General features: G+C 39.1%; 1 protein-coding gene across 1 annotated transcript in view; it reads right to left on the bottom strand.

Annotated features, from left to right (window-relative positions):
* Positions 1-450: 450 nt before the first annotated feature.
* The window catches only part of Dnah5 (dynein axonemal heavy chain 5), a 256569-nt gene continuing 236264 nt past the window's right edge, over positions 451-20755 (bottom strand). Inside the window, exons 75-79 of the mRNA XM_060378798.1 lie at positions 20527-20742; positions 18722-18934; positions 13268-13420; positions 12617-12848; positions 451-2080 (exon numbers count right to left, since the gene is read on the bottom strand). Coding sequence (XP_060234781.1) covers positions 1929-2080; positions 12617-12848; positions 13268-13420; positions 18722-18934; positions 20527-20742 — 966 coding nt within the window. The 3' untranslated portion in view covers positions 451-1928. The remainder of the gene's footprint in view (positions 2081-12616; positions 12849-13267; positions 13421-18721; positions 18935-20526; positions 20743-20755) is intronic.

Genomic DNA, 20755 nt, shown 5'->3' on the forward strand with positions numbered 1-20755 from the left:
CACAAGTTAAATAACTCCGTAGTGACACCGATGGAAAAGATGGTCGCATCTCTCTGCAAGGACACAAGCCCCATGGAACAGGTTGTCAGCAGACTCAGACATTTTGCTCTCCCTCAGACATCTGATTCAGAATGCTGGGTGTCTTCACATCAGCAGGAAGAAATAGGATGGAACCAGAGTGGCCAGCCAAGCAGAACTGGGTCTGTGCCTCATCCTGGCTTCACAGGTATGTTAAGTTGACTTTTAGTGTTTTATGATTGTTTGTACAGTGTCCTTTTCTACTTTGGGTCCCTGGAACTTGAGAATCTATACTAACAGTTTGTGCCATAAAGTCATATGAATTATAAATTTTCAAATTTGATAAAATGCAGTTTTGAAAGCACTTTTTCTGAGTTCTTAATAATAATTATCCCCTTTCAGAAAACAATGAAGAATCCCAATTTGGACATTTACTAACATTCTTTTATTAATTTGCATCACACTCTAATTTTTATTAATTGTTCTTAAAAATAAAAATAATCAATAATATTTTTTCAAGCATCAAAAGATATATTGATCCATACAAACAAAGCTGTTCAACGGGAGTAGTACCACCCATCAATCAGAGTCACACTAACTAAACAGGCATAATGAGCATAAAACAATCTCCACCCACCATAGACATGGGAAACCCATTGTCTCAGAAGAGGCTTCAGTAATCTGACCTAAACCAAAATTCTTATCAGAATACCGATTACGTTTCCTGGTCAGTACATAATGGGTGAGGCAGAAGGTCATTTATAACCAAAACTTAAAGTAAAAATAAATGTGGAGATCCTTGGAGAACATTTTCCCTAATTAATAAAAGCCCACACATGCCAGGGCTTTGATTGTCCCCATTTTTCTTCTGACCATTACATCTTAAATTGCTGGTTTTAGTTTTCCATATTATTATTTAGTTTTTGTCCACATTCAAATGTATTTCATAGCTGCAATTGCAGACAAATCAATATTTTGTAAATTGTATTTTTTTATTTATTAGTATGTTTGTCATTTTCTTCTAAAGAACTCTTTAACACCACATTTTATAGTTGTCTGATACCTCCTGGTTTCTGTTAGCATAGCTTTACAGTTGAAGATTTGGAGCAGGTCCATTTATTTCCTTTATTAAATAACAACTTTTCATATAAAGCTTGCCTTCAGTATGTTTACCCCTTTGGTATAGAGTAATAAGAAGCAAAGCCTGTGAATGATTTTTTTTATGTTTCTTTCTCTGTTTAAATTATTTTACAGAAAGATTGGATCAATTTATATTGCCCTAACAGTTTTTGAGCATACCAGCAGTATAGATACCACACACGTTTGTTAGACTTCAGTCAGTACCTTGTTACTAATTATAAGTAAGACTGAATATTGCTCTGTGTGTTCTCATTCCAGGTTCATCTGAGCTGTCTATTTACAAACTTAATCCATCTTCTATTTGCTATGATTTTTGTAAAAGATCTTTTAATTACTGGCTTGAAGCCTTGAAAGTGAGCTACTTGACCTGGCAAAAAGCAAAAAGCAATAGAAATAAAATTGGCACAAGCTTCCCCATGTTATTTTAGGGAACCTGGCTGCTACCAGAACCAGAATTAACAAACAAGCAATCCCTTGGAGGAAATAGCATCTGCTTAACATAGACTTCAGGTAGAAATAAAAAGAAAATAGATGATTAGGGATCTGATGTCCACAATTCACTAGGAGGTTAGTAATTATGCTTTTAAATCAGTAATTATTTTTCAAAAAAATGCAAAGGTCAATGTCCAATAACAAAAGAAGTAAAAGGCAACTAGGCATCGAAGGAAGTGTATGGGACTGTGTTGCCTCGTTAGCTGCACAGAACACAGTCTGATTTATGCATCACTGACAGACAAACAGATTACAATAATTTGGACGGTGCATTTCTGTTATTTGACATCACAGAGAAGGGCTACCCCGCGGAGAACCCAGTGTTCAGGGTGTTGGACTGTCTTGAGATCTACAGCCGCAATGTAGTTCAAGTCAGTTCGAACTGGCTTCTTGTAGATGGGACAGCAGTACAGCAGAGGATCTCTTGCAGCTACAAAACACAATTTATCGCAGAAAGGACTTTGATTAATTTTTAGGTGAAGCATATCAGAGCACAAGCCAAGCTTGTATATTTTGGAGCTCTTTCCAAGGACAGACAAAGCCGATAGATGAAGAACTAACCCTCTGAGATTATCAGGTCCCTGCATGTGGCAGGCAGTATCACATCAGCCATAGCAAGACATTCAGCCTCTTGCTGGCGTAGTTAGTCTTTCACACACAACCTTGACAGCAACCTCCACTCACATTCTTCCTCTTTCTCTCCACATAGAAATTTGGCCTTCCCTTCTCATTCCTCTTGAACTCTCCTCCTCAAGACTCATGCACCCACTCCCTCTTTCTTCATTATACTTTTAAATCAAAAAGTATTTTTTAAACAAATGCAAGCCTCAATCACCAATGACAAAGCACTTAAAGCACAACTAAGCATCCAAGGAAGTGTGTAGGGCTTGTGTTTGGCTTAAGGATCCATCCACTTTTAATCACATTGTATAGTATTTACTTCATCTTCATCAGTTATTTATAATTCCATTTTCAACCTTCTGTGCTGTGCTTTCCATCACATTTAAATCACAGGAGAGGGACTATCCCCAGCCAAACGAAGTGCTGTGAATTTCCTTTGTAAGCAAAGAACTAAAAATGGCTGGGAAACAGAAACAGCCATGGTTGTAAGATTCAATTCCCCCTCGAGAATTGGGAAACAAAGAAAAAAAGCACAGTCTGAGATTCCGTTCTCCTGTTTGTTTGTTTTGTAATTATACTTTATTTACTTTGTATCCCCCCTCTAGTTCCCTCCCTCCTCCCCTCCCAATCTCTCCCTTCTTCCCTCTTCTCCACACACTTCCCTCCCCAAGTCCACTGGTAGGGGATGGTTTCTTTTACTTCCTTGTGATCCTAGTCTGTTAGGTCTCATCAGGAGTGACTGCATTGTCTTCCTCTGTGGCCTGGTAAGGCTGCTTCCCCCTCAGGAGGAGGTGATCAAAGAGCAGGACATTCATTTCATGTCAGAAGCAGTCCCTATTCCCATTACTATGGAACCCACTTGGACACTGAACTGCCATGGGCTACACCTGTGTAGGGCTCTAGGTTATCTCCATGCATGGTACTTAGTTAGAGTATGAGTCTCAGGAAAGACCCCCGTGCTCAAATTTTTTGGTTCTGTTGCTTTCCTTGTGGACTTCCTGTCCTCTCCAGATCTAACTATTATTTTCCACTTCTTTCATAAGATTCGCTGCATTCTGCCCAGAGTTTGGCCACAAGTCTCAACATCTGCTTTGATAGTCTGCAGGGCAGAGCAACCATGTTTGTAGTAGCTTTATTTGTAATAGCCAGAAGCTGGAAACAACCCAGATGTCCCTCAACTGAAGAATGCATACAGAAATTTTGGTACATCTACACAATGGAATATTACTCAGCAATAAAAAACAAGAAAATCATGAAATTTGCAGGTAAATGGTGGGACCTGGAAAGGATCATCCTGAGTGAGCTATCCCAGAAGCAGAAAGACACACAAAGTATATACTCACTCATATAGACATTTAATATAGGATAAACCTACTAACATCTGTACACCTAAAGAAACTAATCAAGAGGAAGGACTCTGGCTAAAATGCTCAATCCCTGTTCTCCTGTTTTAGAGGACAGGGCTAATGCAACTTCACAAAGTAACTATGCAGCCCTAATGCTCATCCATCTGCCTAAGATAACCCATACATCATTCATAGGCTTATTCTCTCCAGCATGGGACACCCCACACTCACAGAGAGAGCCAAATCTGAGGAGCATTAAACCCCACAAGTTATGCAGGCCCTCTTTAAGAAGTGTGAAAATTTACAAATATTAATTAGACCTGGGAGAACCTGGGAAATCAAGCTCCATTAATGTCCTATAAGTTCCACTCTGCCCACATGTCTGCCCTTCACGTCCGTCTACTGTCCATCTCAGGAAGTATTGTGTTCTCTTTGAAAAGGTAGAAACTTTGAGAACATCTCATTTACACTAATCCCTGCCCTACTTTGGAAAGCATGTGGCGTACTATGCTTTACTCTCATGTAAGTACTGAGATAGAACCATTTCTTCACCAACAGTACAACTTAACGTAGTGCCTTAGAATAACAAAGCTGGGCACTGGAGTAGTCAACACTTTCCTAACAAATTACAAAAGCAAGGTACTAGCTTGATTTTCATTATATCTCTCAATAGAAACTTTATCCAGAGACCTATGTGTTTTTAAATATCTACTTTCAACCACCTTGAAGGGTTATTAATATTTTATTATATGTATGCCTCTCAATATAAAATACAAATTCTGAAGTGGTGACTCAAAACAAATGCAATCCTACCCTGAGTGCACCTATGGGGGCGGTTAGGCTTATCACAACTGTGGATGTGCTTAGTATCTAGTGAAGAGATGCCAGGCATGCTGCAGGCAAGCCATAGTTCTGAGAATAACTCCCTGCACAAAGTTATCCAAAGCAAAAGCACACACAGCGGCCAGGCTGGCAGACCTCGTGCTAGAACAACAAAGTCACAGGCGTGACGGTGCTAAACAGCTCTGTGTGCACCTACTCTCATTAAAGCCATCATCAGAAGTAATCAAAAACAGCATGATACCTAATTCTTAAGTTTAGATGTTCTGTCTCCAGCTATTCTTAGTGTAATGTCAGCGGCACTGACTAAGCAAATACTTGGAATGCCATGTCTGTGGTGTGTGTTTGTGTGGAGTTTGGGGCATAATGCTCTTATCGAGTCAATGGCTGACAATGTATCACAGAATACTAGCTGTACTAACTGATATATTTAAATCCTTTAATTCCAAGATCTGTAAGCATCCACAAAACATACAACTAATTATTCTTGTAAATTTGATTAGCAGCCATTTTATAAACCTTGAAGTAAGCCATTAAAGTCTTACCTCTGAGCCTAATGATAATTATAATAATTGTACCTTGTACAGTATTTGACTACTTGAATTTTAAGTCTAAAACAAATTGGAATTATAAAACAATAGAATCCTTTTTAATAAGCAGAAAATAACAATTCTCTGAAATGTTTATTCAATTTTATTTGTTTTTAATTGCTTCTTCACTGAAGATGTGTATTCCAAGTCACAGCATGAGGCAGACGTCTGCGACGGGATTAGAAGTCACCCCAAATATAATTTCATATCGGAAATGCTGAGACAAAAACAGATTGTGAGTGCCCAATCCCCTGCTTAGACAAGGAACTGTGAAGACAAGTGTTTGAGGAGAACAGCTTAGCTACATATGTTCCAAGCCTTAGGGTCCCAGAAAACAGACTGGGGCGTGAGAACTGGTGGATCCCACACTTCAGGATCCTAGAGATTTTCATAAATTGCCTTGGAGAAATGCTATTTTTTACCCACTTACCTTCCCTGCCTGTCCCAAGCATTCCATCATATACACTACATGTGTTTCTGCCAATATCCAAAGTAACCACATTATTTTAAGTCAATCCTTTCTTTGACCTCCTGTTTCTAACGGCATCTAGGTTATTAGGCAATTTTCTCCGTGTCATTCCATCTTAAAAATCTTGTGATTTTAAAATGGTAATGTTAGTAATACTAATAAAATGATTTCATTCTGTGCTTTTTGAATATTAAACATTGCCTATCCAGTGATTAAAAAAAAAAAACTCTGCTGTGAATACTGTCACTAAGTAAGATCCCTTACTCACATTACAGATTAGGAAGCTGAAACATAAGGAAGTAATATATTTCCCCAAGATTATAAAGCTGTAAGAATCACACTTGGACAGAAAGCCCACAGCCAATTATACCCCTAATTTTTGCAAAACTTGTCATGGTGCACGCATGGCTGCCTCCTGGTCTTTGCAGGAAGATATGACAATGAAGAAGAGAAAATCTGAGTCTCCAGTTCAACTTGTGGCATATTCCAAAACCAAATGATTAAAATTTGTATGCATCCCACAACTGCATTGCTGCTTGGTAGCCATAGTCATCTGCAAACCTAACAACTTGAAACCTCAATTTCCCCTTCTATAAAAGGAGAAAATATTATACAAATTTATTGTTAAGTTTAAAAATGAAAGTACATGTGAATGTATTTTACTGTGTTATAACACAGTACTCAATGTCATATGTGCCATTTACCTTTCCTAGTCGCCTTTTAACACATATTCATACACACGTGCATGCTCACACATGCATGCACACATATTCTCATGTCCACATGGACATGCACACACACAACAAACACTTTACTCATACACACATACATACACAACCTCAAGTTCACACAAGTATGCACACACACAGGCACATCCATGCATGCACACAAGCAAACACACATATCCTGGCACATTTATGCACACCTATGCATGCAAGGCACTCATGCTCACACAGATGTACCGGAAAGTTTGCTTTTCGCTAAGAAAACTTTCCCCATACTCATGCTCCCCATTACTTTGATAGCGTTCCACACTTATAAGTCATATAAGTCAGAAGAGGATTAACTACTGTGAGGCCCAGGCGTCAGGAGGTTGCCCCCAGTCACCTTATGTGTCTCGCCCTACATCACAGAGGTACCTGCGGTCCTGGATGAGAATGGGTGACAAACAAATTTATCTGGCAGGAAATAACCTCCTATGCTTTGGAAATGCTAAAACTGCTCTCTCATCCCACTGATTATTCAAGAAGTCATGCCATAATACCCCAAACACTACAACGCTGTGTCCCTTTAAACTCTTTTTAGCTACAGCCCTGAAGTTGGATTAGACTCAACATTCTGCCCATATAAGTAATTCCATACAGTGGCACACTTTCTCCTGTATCTGCCACTTACAAGCTTCCTTTGAGAATAGAGAAACTAGAGTTTGGTTGGATTACGTAGTTTTCCCATTGTGGTGAATCCCATAAAACTTTAGAGTTTTTCTGTGATGTCAAGATATGTCACTCCCACATTTTATTGTTAAGGCAAATATCCAGTTCTCATCCTTTTGAAAATGAATACATCAGTCCTGATTTTGCACTTCAATAACTACTTTATTTTAAAGTGATAAATCACCTTCCATTTTAATGCAAAAACTATTAACTGATAATTCTAATTTTAAAATGCTACACTTGGAGTGTCCTTTGGTCATTAACGATACCACATTTCTGTATCTCAATTAGAACATTATTTAGTTATCAGAATGAAATGAAATAAAGTGTTCAGCATGAAAGCAGCAGTTTTAAGTTTTCCATTAGCAAATATTAATCTCTTCAACCATAAAGAAAAACAAGTTTCTACCTACGCCGGCTTAAAAAAGAGAAAGAAGGCAAGGAATAAGAACTAAATTTTATTTTTGTTTTCAGTAGCTTGAAACTGCTCCCTTTTCCTCTGCTTGTTTTACCGCCACCTTTTACCTGCTGCTAATGAGTCTTAGTACAGACTAATGCCCAGCAGGATGGGCACAGCTGCACTATAAAAATCTCTTACAAAATATTTTTTAATTGCCTGTATTATGAAGTTATTACTGCATTGTGGTCATGCTAAGATGTTCAATGTCAAAATGCCATGGACTTTTATAGGGTACTCACAAGGAAAGAAAAACAACACCGAACTCACTGTCGGAAAGTCATCTCTTTCTCGTTATGAGGAACACATTTTCACAGCACATCGACTAGATACGGTGATATGATAAAGCAAATTTCCAAAGAAGTATTTAGGGTAAAGACGGTATTTCATTAATATTTTTATAATATAGCTCCTGCACCAAGACTTCACACCAACAATCTAAAAACTGATAATCACAAAGCCTCAGTTGGATCTTGTCTCAACCCGTCCAGTCATACTTACTCTTGTAAGTTCAGGCATAAAACTGCAAGCAACACCTGTGCCTAGCAATGTGCTGAGAGCCTTCACCTCCCTCACTGGGGCTCAGCTTCTCCCTTCATGGGTGCCTCTTCCTTCATCCCTTTGGCACTAGATCTCACCCAAGGAAATTCTCACCTCCTTTAACAGAAGCACTCCAAGCTAAGCTCTTTCTAGAAAACTTCACAGAATGCAAGATACCTGGCAGTGGTCTGAGAGTACTTGGTACATAGTACAAATTCAAAAAGAAACTGGATTTTTTTGGGAGGGAGGGCTCTTTAATGTTGTCACTATTACTACAGTTACAGCTTAAACATTAACAAACAACTGTAACTGAATGTATTGGTGGATCCTCCATGTTAGGCTTTTAAAAACACATGTACATAAACGTTATCTCTTGGAATGATCTCCTCCTCCTCCTCCCTCTTCTCCTCATCTAGCATCTCTAGTCAAAAAGTTATAGATTTGTACTGAGAGCCCCAAAATCACCCCAAACTTCCCAGTGGTTGGAGTGTTAGTTCAGAACTTAGGAGTGGACAGTGGAGAGCTGAGCTGAAAATGTGAAGATGCTGAGGGTTTCCAGGTGCTGCTCTTCCTTTGCCTCTTGGCCTCTGCCAAGTGCTCTGATTTTTCTAGACTAGGTTGGATCACATATCCTATACCTACCACGCCTGTGTCATCAGAGATACCTTATTGACAGGCTGCATCGCTCTAGAATGGTGACATAAACTGAAACACGATAGGGTTGTGGTACTGCTGGGATCATGTTTCTCTCTCATCCTAGGCAGAACTCCACTTAGAGCAACACAGGGAATGCTTTTGGATGCCACATATTCTTGGAACACACATGCCGGGAACATTCTCTAAGATGGGCCACAGCTGTCCACTCTGTGACTTCATTACTCTGCACTTCTGGAGCTTGCACCTTCCAACTGAGGAACTCTGCCACCCAGGTTCACTGTAGTGATTTGGATGAAGTGCTCCCATGGGGTCATGTACTTGAACACTTGGTCCTAGTTGACGGTGCTACTTAGGAAGGTTATGGAACCTTGAAGAGATAGAACCTTGGCAAATATGTCACTGGGGGCTGTATCTACTTCCTGTTCCCTCTCTCTCTGTCAGTCTGTCTGTCTCTGTCTCACTGTCTCTCCCTCTCCATATACATATATAATGATATACATGATATAATAAATATTATTATGAAGCAAATTTTCAAAAGAAAATTTTGGAAAAATATTTCATTAAAGTTTCTATAAAAATAATTCCTGCCCCAAAACTTCACACCAACAATCTAAAAACTGATAACCTCAAGCCTCAGTTGGATCCTGTCTCAGCCTGACCATCCATATTTACTCTTCTAAGCTCAGCCACATAATCACAACACCTGTGCTCACCTCTCCTCTCCTCCCTCTCTCTCTCTCTCTCTCTCTCTCTTTCTCCTTCCTTCTCTCCCTCCCCATGCAACGTGCAGAAAGACAATCTGCTTCCAATCTGCCAGGCTGGCACCGTGCTCCTGCCTCCATGTCTTCCTCCACTGTGATCAAGTCTATCCCTCTAGAACTACAAACTGAAAAAACTGTAACCGGGACACTCACCGTGTGTATGCACCTGATGCCCCAAACCATGAAGTAGTTCTCAGTTACCTCCCTTCCTCCACCAGGCATCCTATAAAATAATTCATTCTACCTTAACTTTACATGTTTCCATCTTACTCTTCACAATTCTTTTGCTTTCCTGCAACCTGCCAAAGTGCGTTGTGACCTCTTCCTGGACCCCTCCCTTCCTCCCTCTCATAACCTGTTCTCCATCCTTGGGAATCCCAAATCTGGAAGTCAGCCACATCCTTCACACCTGGGTACCCTCTCCCTTACCATCCCATGTCAGTCACCTACAGCACACAGAATTTCTGTTCATTGTGTCCTTACTGTGTGTGGGTACTTCTGGACACCTACTGATTTCTTCCTGCCCTTTCATTACCTTCCTTAGCTGTATGTATGCTCTCACCATCATCCTGTTCTTCATACAAGACATAGCTGATGCCGCCTCATAATACTGAATATTTCCTTTTGCTTCTAGATATCAGCAAGCCTATTTTGTCTCTAAGACTCAGTGCATCCTTCGCTCTTCACTGAAATCTTAAATCATCACACACTCAACCATACGCATGTGTGCTTTCCTTAGATAAACAAGGACTGTCTGAAATCGTACACTCACACACAGTCAGCGCTCGGTAGTCACCTCATTTAAAGCCATCATTAATGCAGATTAACAAATGCTGAGCTGTCACTCCTATGGGAATTGCCAGGTGTGCTTCCTAAAAATCTCTGAGGATATCACACTTGTCATCAACCAATCGATATATAATCTTGTTTATGTGTGTTTCTGCTTGATAGAACCTTTTTAATGTATCCTGAAGATAATTTAAGGTTCATTCAAGATCACCAGCACCATAATTGGCACCTAAAGGAAGTCTGTCAAATATATACATTCTCTCCATAAGTTATGTTACAGAGACTTCCTATTCTTAAAAAGGTAAGCTTTCCTTAGGTACTATAATGGGGAGCAATCATATTAAAGAAAAAATTATATATAATATATATTATTATATCTAATATTTTCTGTCACACGTCTATATATTTTATATAATGTATAAAACTATACATATCATATATGTGTTTCTATATAAATGACATATATTGTACAGAAGTACATATAGAAAAGCATAACAGAAAATGGACCATGAAAATGTCATTTGTTTCTAATATAATAGCTCAAACCAGAGGGCCAAGCATTCCCATGTTCTGCCTCACCTGGGAGCAAAGGTGTTTATTAAACAGCTCAAATATTGTGCTTCTATGCACACATCTAGGGATGACTACAAGTGTCAACATCAGTATTATTAATAAACATTAAGTAACAAAATGACATTTGCTTCTTGTATCTCTCCAAACTTTGAAACTGAGCAGCAAGAATGGGGATCCTGTCTGGTCTTTGCTGTTGGAGCTTTAGCTTCAGAGTGACATTTGGCAGATAGCAGGAATCAGGTAGACAGGCACTGAATGACTGGCTGAGTTGGTGCTATGTCCCTCTGGGAAGAAAAATCTTTCTCCAGCTCCAAGCCATGCTCATTCTTGTCCACATCTCAGACTCAGTCTTACTAACCTAGTCTCTCGGTCACAGTTGTTTCCCTTCTATGTGTCCTAAGCACTGTGAAAACACCCATTATCATAATACTTTTCTAACTATATTTTAGTATTAGTTTTTATTGGTCTTATTCACTGGATTGTGTGTCCTTATGGGCAAGATCTGGTTCATAATTATCTTTTTCCACAAGCATGTAAGGTTGTACTAATATATGTTAAAAAAAAGTAGCAAGTGTTTGTTTAGAATTATTTAGGGGCTCCAGAGAAAGCCAAGCATGTTAGAGAACTTGCTCTTCTTGCAGAGGCCATGATTTTTTTCCTAATACGTGGCAATTTACAATCACCTATAACTCAGTTCTAAGGCATCCAGACCCTCTTCTGGCTTCTATGGATACCAGGTATGTATGTAGTGTACATAATACATCAAGACAAAACATTCATAGACATAAATAAATATTAAAATAAATATTTAAACCAGGTCTAATGCCACAGGCCTCTCAGAAACTTGGGACACTGAAACAGGAGGATTACAAGTTCAAGATCAGCATTTACCTTCTATATAGGAGGTCCTGAATTCAATTCCCAGAAAGAAAAATAAAAAGAAAAATGGAGTTCACAATTTTCTTTCCCTGATCCAAGTTTCCTAGTGTGGTATTTATCTATGGTATGAGAATACCATCAGCCTCTAGAGATATGCCATCTCTTCCTTTACTTATTAAAAAAAAAGCATAATTTGTGCTTATATCATTAAACACTTCTTTCTGGGCACCCAACATCATGGCAGTCTCTAGAGCTTGTAGCTTATGCTTCCAAATAAACATTATTCCCTGAAAGGAACTGAAGGGATGTTAGCTGGATGACAGTTAGATAGATGCAACAAAAACCTCTAGAAAATGTGAAGCCAACAATGGAAAATACTCAATGTGTTTTAGATTTCTGAAATAGAACATTGAAAATGTAGAATAAATGTGTGCTTCATCCAAATGATATTATAACAATTGCATAAAATAGCAACCCAACTATTTTAGCTATATGATTTGGCCAATTCCTCTTTAGATACAGTTTATATTTCATATCCTGACTCAAACCCACAAACAAGTAGAGTCACACTTCTTGGTGCTCCCTATGTACAAGAAAAATATCATATTACTTGCCTCATTTCTTCCTCCTTCCATTCTTCAAAACCAGACCATGCCCAACAGCTCATGATACTAACTTCCTGGTGTTTTTGTCCTATAGTTAGCAAACACTTCTTCATTTCATGTATTACTTTCTGATCTCAACAGTGAAACCAGATCTACGAAGGCTTCAGCAGTATTCATGCATATGTTATCTGCTTTACCGGGCAGGCAAGTACTGACTATTGTCTCTATAATAGCACCCAAGAAAGAGTCTGGAGATTAGGAGGTATTCATTAAGCATGAGCACGAATATGGAGCTGGTTAATAAAATCGTAAAATCCTTATTAACTGATATCAAAACAATGAGAAGATGTCAGTCAAACCTAGCTTCGAAGATACCAACCCTCTCTGAAGATACAAGAGAACTTACTGTTGTTTTCTGCAAAAATCCTTATGACAGGCATCAACTCAAAAAGCACTTTGGGTTTGGATTCAATGAGTTTCGCGTTCCTTTTGTCCCAGCTAGCACCCTCAAGATACAAGCCATAGACATAGACTCCTTCTGTGGGAGGAGCAGAAATGTCATCCTTCATCCATTTTGTAACTTCATTGCAAAGAACCATATTGTCCAAAGCCCATCCTTTGTTGGCCCTAGTTATTTCCTATTAAATTCAGAAAAGAAAAGAAAAGAAAAAAACAGAACCATTAGAATCATTTCTTAAAAGGAAAAACAAAATGATCAATTTATTCCAAATTATCCTCAACAAAGGGACTAAGGCAATATTTGAAGAATTTAAAAGATTCTCTTGTTTAAAAAATGCTCATGTCCTAATTTAGCCATTTGTACTTTAAAGGGGGAACTATAAAATTATACCAACATAGAAATAAAAATACAAACTTGAAATTCAAGCTAGCAACCTGGGAATAAGTAGTTATATTTATAATCACAACAAGCTAACTGCTAGTACCAAAGAGAGGTAGTCATTCTCTCTCTTATTATATTCTTTAAAGCTATCAAGAAAGAAGAGTGGTTGTACAGGGAAATCATAATGACACAATGAGCCCAAATCAGAACCATTACCTGTCGCATAGCAGTTAAAAATCCCTGGGGGTTAAAAAAGCCTGTCATCCAAAAGCAATGGGGTCGGCCATTGAAAACCCAGGAGGTGAACTGGCAATTTCTTTCTAGCAGCTCTGTAAACCAGAAGCCCAGGGTACTTGAAACCCATGATGCCTGAAACACATACATGAAAACAATACTTCTATATATCAAACAATTTAGATTCGATTCAGCCATGTAAACTGCTCACTGTGAGAAACAAAAAGGCCATGACTTCATTATTACAATGTGACTGTCCTTTCAACATTGAATTTCCATTGAGCTCTGACCTATAAATGTTTTGGATTATTCTCTCTCCTTCACATTAATGATGTGAAGATAAATAAATGATGTGAATTCACATAGCTGAGAAAGATGACACCACAGCCAACTAACACCTGTGGGTATATCCACCACTAATTATGCTATAAAGGAATCAAAACCATCTATGGAATAAAATTTAACAGGCTTTCCTCATGATCAGGCTACAATTTCAATAGGTACTGTGTAAGGCAAGATTTCTATTTACATAAATAAACTCATGCCATCATCAAGATAGGCCAACACTTTAAAACGCATTTTATGTGCAACTCATCAGAGAAGCCATTCTCTGCTTATTTTAGTGAGGTAAACAACAGGTGTTCTCTTGAGTGTGTGTTCCATTATGGTACAGAAAGGGAAACCTAGCTTCCTTTACCACCCACAATGTAGTTATACCTGCCTCTTCTAACTTTCTCCCCGAATTCATTTGAGCAATTTCCTTTATGACAATGGGCATGGATGACATTAATGCAGCGGGAGAAGCACGGTGGGGAAGAATTTGCAAATCATAGGTTATAACATTTCACTGTAATTACAACATTTTCATTAGGAATAAATGTTGTAATCAACTTGGGTAGGTATCCCACTTGAATTTCAAATATCATTACAATTAATTTGCCTATATTTCAAGAGTTTCTGCAACTCCACAGACTGATAGCAACATTAATAGAAGAAAAACTGTATAAAATGATCATAATTTAGGAATTAGGTAGCTCATTCTAACCTACCTTTATAGGTGTGTTAGGTAAAAATGTGCTAAAATCACATTTGGTCTCGAAGTAAAAGGAATCTTACATGAGAGGCTGGTGCCTACAAAAACTTATTCTGCTCCAGAGCCTCTCAGGGGCTGGCAGGGCTGGGTGAGATAGCATAGAGGGAACAAATCTCCATCTTTTGGCAGTGAGTGAGAATGGACAGTTCAAAAGGAAAATGCTCTGGCCTTTGCATTGAATTTGTGAACGGTGAGAAAGAAGGAAAGGGATTCTGGTCAATGTTGATACAGTGATCCTAGGTCATGTGACTCACGAAATGCATAGTGACATCATCAAATAAGGTGGTGAAGACATAATAAGAAGTCCTAGTTACCAAACACTGGGCAAGCTATGTGAGGCTCCGCCCTGATAAGTCTTGTGAGTGTGTGTGTTGCACTCATGGGCTACAGGGTTGTGCCTATATCCAATTATACACTTTCAGAAACCAGAGGAAGACACTAGAATGCCTTGGTTTATGACCCTCTGCTCTCCACCTTATTGCCTAGACAGGCTCCCTCACTGAACTGGACACCAGCCATCTCTCAGGATCTGCCCATGTACATTGCCCAGTGTTAAGGTTACAGGCATGTGAAGCCATGTATGACTTTTAACATAAGTACTGGGGCTTTGAACTCAGATCCTCATGCTCATTTACCAAGCATTGTCACTTACTAATGCAGCACTTTTGTTGTAAACAAATCCTTTCCAAGGTACTGCCAGCACTAATGCTGTCAAGATACCTTTCTATTTTGTTAAAGAAATGCAAGCCATGCAAAAATTCCTCCAAATTTTATCACTATCTGCTTCTTTCCTCTGCATTCACAGTGTGGTCCAATCCTCAACAAGCTTGCTCTCTCAATACACTTCACCTGTAGCATCTTGTGCCATTAACAGAAAGATGACTCTGGTTCCTCCACCTCTTCCCAAAGCATTGCCTCCACACCCAATATACACTGATGTCAACCTCCTAAAGGTCATACATACTGCTGCTTTTACAGCCTTCTGTCTTCTTTGCACACCACATCTCTCAGGGCTGTGTCAGATGCCCTTGGATGCTTTCACTTGGAAGCATTTTCTTTTTTGGAGTCTTGTGCGTACATAAACCACTTTACCCATTGTGGTTTCTGTCACTTTTAGTTATCCTCTGGTAGTCACGCTGGCTTACGCTTACACTCAGTAACACAAATGTTCAAAATGGCAATGGTGGTGATGGTATTTACAGTGGTTGAGGTAGAGGCATGACAGATGATTGTTGTGAAAGTGGCCACACTGAGGAAGAGCTGGTGCTGCTGCTGGTGCTGGTAGTGAAGACCACAGTGGGAATAATAGAAGCAGATGTGGAGATGGAACCATGTGTCGTGGTTTGATAGTGGTGGTGGAAAAACTAGCAGTTGTTAGTGATGGTCCAGTCTTGCTAATAAAAACCACAAGCACTCACATGACACTGGCCACATACCACAGGATCTTACAAGCACTGTACATCCATCCACTCATTTAACCCTCACAAAACTGCTAGGAATGCCACAAAGACATTTCCATGCTACACGTATGTAAAGGTAAGGAAACTGTGACACAATGAGCCAACAAAACTTATGCCAGGCTAGACATGATCTAAGTACAAATATTAGCCCAAAATCCACATTCACAGATACATATATTTTTAGTTATTTGAGGTAACATCAGCATCTGTAAAAATAACTAATTTAGCATAAAACTTGTTCAACTGGTGATTGTCTCAGCCTGAAGCAGCCTCCAAAACATATCTGTTTATTCTACTACTCCCACAATCATGCTTCATATAGTTCATCATCAAGTACTGGCTTGTTGTAAGAAGTGTGCTTTCTACGCTCATGAAATATCTTTATTGCCAGAGAGTTCTGTTTAAATAACTCTTCTGCTACTCTACATGCTTACTCTCATACTAACAACAACAACAAAAAAATAACTGATCTGGCTGGAGAGTGTTTCAAAAATAGGTTATCAAGCAACCCATGGGCTTTCTACAACTTCCAGATCCCCAAACAGTTAGGTAGGGTCCATGACTCAAATGCTGACTCAAGGACTCTAAGGTGGAAGATCATGGGAAGTCTGAACCCAGTGTTCCTTCCGCATTCATCTGCCCTCTGTTGTGATAACTTCAGAGTCCTTATGCTCCAGCTGGCACCGCTTTCACAGGGCAGGGGCTCAGCTGAGTTCTCACAGAGTAATTTGGTGGATCGAAGGACCTACTCAACTTCTGAGAAATATATCAAAGTGGGTAACTGATAAAATAGCATCCCCTGAAATACGTAAAAACATGTCTCAGTGTGTCACACATGGGCAACAGCTTTTAGGAACATCATTGCACGTTCACGAAATATAGAGATTACTTTTAGGAAAACTATCCCTTCCTATCTCATTAGAACCAAGTTTGCTCAGTAGTTTCTTGAGAAGAAGTTGACCATTGAAGTTATGTTTCTGCATAAGCCTGTCTAATTTTAGATTCTATTTTGAGAAACTTTTTGTTCAGCAAATATCATGCACATTCCCTAGCAGTAGCCTTTTTAGCAAATGTTCTACAATTTTCTTGTTCTGTTTAACCTTTTCCTTTTGAAACCAGGTAGAAAAGAACTAAATATTTAATCTCCAAAATCAATCTAATCTATACCATCCTCAAAACTCTCATTTCCACATTCTATTCTCCAACTTTAGCCTGTAGAATTTTTAAGAATTTTGCAAGTTGGGGTAATAGATAGTACTCACCCCAAGAGTCATGGACTGTCAGGCAAAACAAAACAAAAAACAGTGTCATGAATGAGATGACCTCTTTCAAGTGGCTGGTCAGAGGGATACAAAACAATATAGGCTATGCCTTTGCATTGGAGTGTCTCCCAGGATACAAAGTTTAGGCTTTATTGCACTTTTGATACAGGACTTGGAATGTGGATCAGAACCTGATAGAAGCCTCAACTTTGAGGACTCAGTCTTGTGCAAGCTGCCAAGGATAGAGGAATATTCAGTAGTTCTTCCAGATGTAAGACCAGAATAATGACTGGACTGACAACATTTCCAGAATTGTGAAATAGTGGCATATTCATCTTGGGGGCTACCAACAGCTGCCTAATTGAATTTAAGGCCTTATCCACAGGAAGAAAGTTATTTCTGATACTATAAAGATAGCCAGCTTATCCCAACAGGAGAGATCATAGACCTGTGAGAAGAACCTACTGTTGCCAGTTTGTTAAAACAATATAACTACCTATACAATATAAATACCTATCCTTACACACACAGAGGAGTATATATCCTACCCCTCAAAAAAAGGTTTCTTTGGCAGAAGACCATTACAGAAAGTTATAACTCAACAAAATGTAGAGAACAAAAACCCATGGAGTGCTCACTGCCAGTTGGTACATCTGAAATACAATTCCTGCACCTAAGCTCTGGGAACATCACATAGAGGGGAATGAGAAGATTGGGAGAAACTGAGGACCAGGAAGCCTGCTGTAAGATTGTGTCTCTAGCTATGGCAGGGAAAGTGCACCCAGGAAGTCTTAGCAATGTGGCAACCTAAGCAAGATCTATACAATGTCAACAATAGTTGATATCCCAACATACAGGAAGAAATATCATATAATTCCACTCCTACTTGAAGAGCTGCAACCTATTAACAGCTGCCGAGAGACTGAATGAGAGAGAGAAAGTCCTTCCAAGAGATGAAGCCCCTGATTTGTTGTGTAATACCTGGTAATCAGTTCTGAAAACATACATGTAGGTAACACTGACCAGACTCAGTGGTTAAAAAAGAGGCAAACCAGAGAACAGGGGTGTGGGTGCAAGGCAGAAGCATATGGGAATTCTGTGAAGGGACGTGATATGATTATATTTTAATTAAATTTTTAAAATAATAAATAAAGGGAGAGATGGCCCAGTCATTAAGAACAATCACTGCTCTTGGAACAAGCCTGGGTTCAGCTTCTGGCACCCATATTTGGTGGTTTACAATAGCCTGTAACGCTACTTAAAGGGGATCTGATGCCCTATTGTGACTCTGTGGGCACCTGTATGTATGTGAGTCATTATTATACACTTAGGCACATACAAATGGAATTTTGTAGACAGAGGAAGTGCTCCTAAGCATCACTAAGCATAAGAACCAAACCAAGTGAATCTTTGGTGCGTTGTGTCTGCTTTTATAGCTGCTCACAACATTGGAAGCATTTTCTTTTTTGGAGTCTTGTGCGTACATAAACCACCTTACCCATTGTGGTTTCTGTCACTTTTAGTTATCCTCTGGTAGTCACGCTGGCTTACGCTTACCTTTTTCCACCGAGCAGGGATTCTGCCAGTTGGTACATCTGCAATACAATTCCACTGCACTTACCTTTTTCCACTGAGCAGGGATTCTGGCATCAAACATGCAATCCAGAGCATCCCTCAGATTTTCGCTCATGATAATGGTGCCATCGACAGCTAGTTTCAGCTCAGTCAGGGTGCTGCGGACGAGGCTGAGCACCCTCTGCATCCTGTCTATCTCCTGCCTGAGGAAAATGTTCATGGGCTGGAACAGTCCCATCTTCTGCAGTCTGTCCTTCACCTTCCATGGAGACATTCGAAGCACATGTTAGGAATTAGATAGCTACTATGACAGTACAGGGCCATGCCCTGGGGCTTCTAAATAAGATTTTTACAATGCCATGAAGAATAAGCATTTCATTTTTTAAAAGTAACATAAAAAAAGAAGATATAAGAAAACAAATACATGTATACGACCAGATCCCATTTAGAACAGGGAGCCATTAAGTCTCAGAAACATGCAAATTGTATATAGCTACAAGCACTTTATCAAATGAACTTAGTGGGAATTATTTATTCCCTGCTGACATATGTGTGAGTACATGCAGACAGCAAGTACAGGGACACAACCACTCTGTGGGTTGACTCACATAACTAAACATCTATTCTTAAAGCACTCTGCTTTTTTCTATAATCATAGGTACCTTTTCACTCTCTTCTACTTTACAGGTATTTATTGAGAAGCTTCTGAATAGCAGATAGTGTGTTAGGCTCGACTATTTTATACTGGACTAGTTCTAACAAAAAAAAAAAAAAACATTCTTCAAAATCTGGTTACCATGTTTTGTTACATAATTATTCTATTTTAGATATTGTAATTGCTTCATAAATACTATGCCCCCTAGTAGATCCAACGACCTCTCTTTCAACACTGTAATGAAAAGACCTTACAAAAGCTGATAACAGTATCGATTTCCTCCAAGTGAGTGATGAGATTCTAGCAGGGAAATTATTCCCTTGACAAGGGGCCTTGAGTATTAGTAGCCAAAATGATCTTTTTGGTAGCAACAACAGGATGTGGAAGCTACTTGTGTGTAGATAGGAGCAGCATCATGCAGTTCTTAGAGCATACAGAAAATAAGTCACTGCTTGTTTTATCAAATATTTATAAAGCATATCATAATAAATTTTCTTAAAATATGCATTAGATGCTAAAACATTAACTTCCATAATTATGAATTGCTTAGAAGCTATTTATATACCAAAAAGATCAATTTTCAAATATGAACAACCAGCAGAGAGATGATGTTAGAAAATGCAGCCTGTGTGATTGATAGAGAAGCAGGCTGGCCCTTGTCCAGAATGGTCAGGGAGATGGTTTATGGGTTTTGTCTGTTAATTTGTTTAATTTTGTTTAATTTGTTAATTTGTTTAATTTGGGGGAAGGGAGGAGATTATAAAGGTGGAGGGCAGATATGGAAGGACTGGGAAATAAGTGGGATTGAGGTATATGATATGAAATTTACAAATTATCAATAAAGAAATTAAGAAGGCCTGGATTATAAGGTATGCATTAAATCACACACTGACACATAAGTATGTACATGCATACACATACAAGGATACACACATGATAACTGGTCCTTCAGTGATTTCATCTAAATGATGGCATTATAAAGTACCTCAAGGAAGGTTATATAATCCAGCAATACAAATATCAGTAATAAACATTAACGTTTCTCCATGGTTTTTCTTCTGTGGTTTGTCAGAAAGCTCCTTTGGTTCAAAATGTTATCTCTCACTTCAAAAGCTTTATTTTGTCCTGTTTCCTTCTTTCTTACTTCCTCACAAACAGACTCAGCCAAGACTGCTACAGGGACCTCATGGACTCACCTCAAAGGGACTATAATCTTCTGGAAGCTTCTCCAGCATATCATCAGCCAGGCGGGCCACCACAGCCTCCCGTGTCTCGTCCCCTCCACCAGAGCTGTCCTTGGGCTGGATGCCCAGGATGGTGTCCAGCACGTCTTTGGCCAGCTTGCTCTGGTAAGTAATGTCGGCATTGGGGTGCAGCCCAAACACCTCTGGGCTGTCGTAGGCAGGCAAGCTCTGAGGGAAAAAA

Source organism: Meriones unguiculatus, chromosome 3 (genome assembly GCF_030254825.1).
Source record: "Meriones unguiculatus strain TT.TT164.6M chromosome 3, Bangor_MerUng_6.1, whole genome shotgun sequence".
NCBI lineage: Eukaryota > Metazoa > Chordata > Mammalia > Rodentia > Muridae > Meriones > Meriones unguiculatus.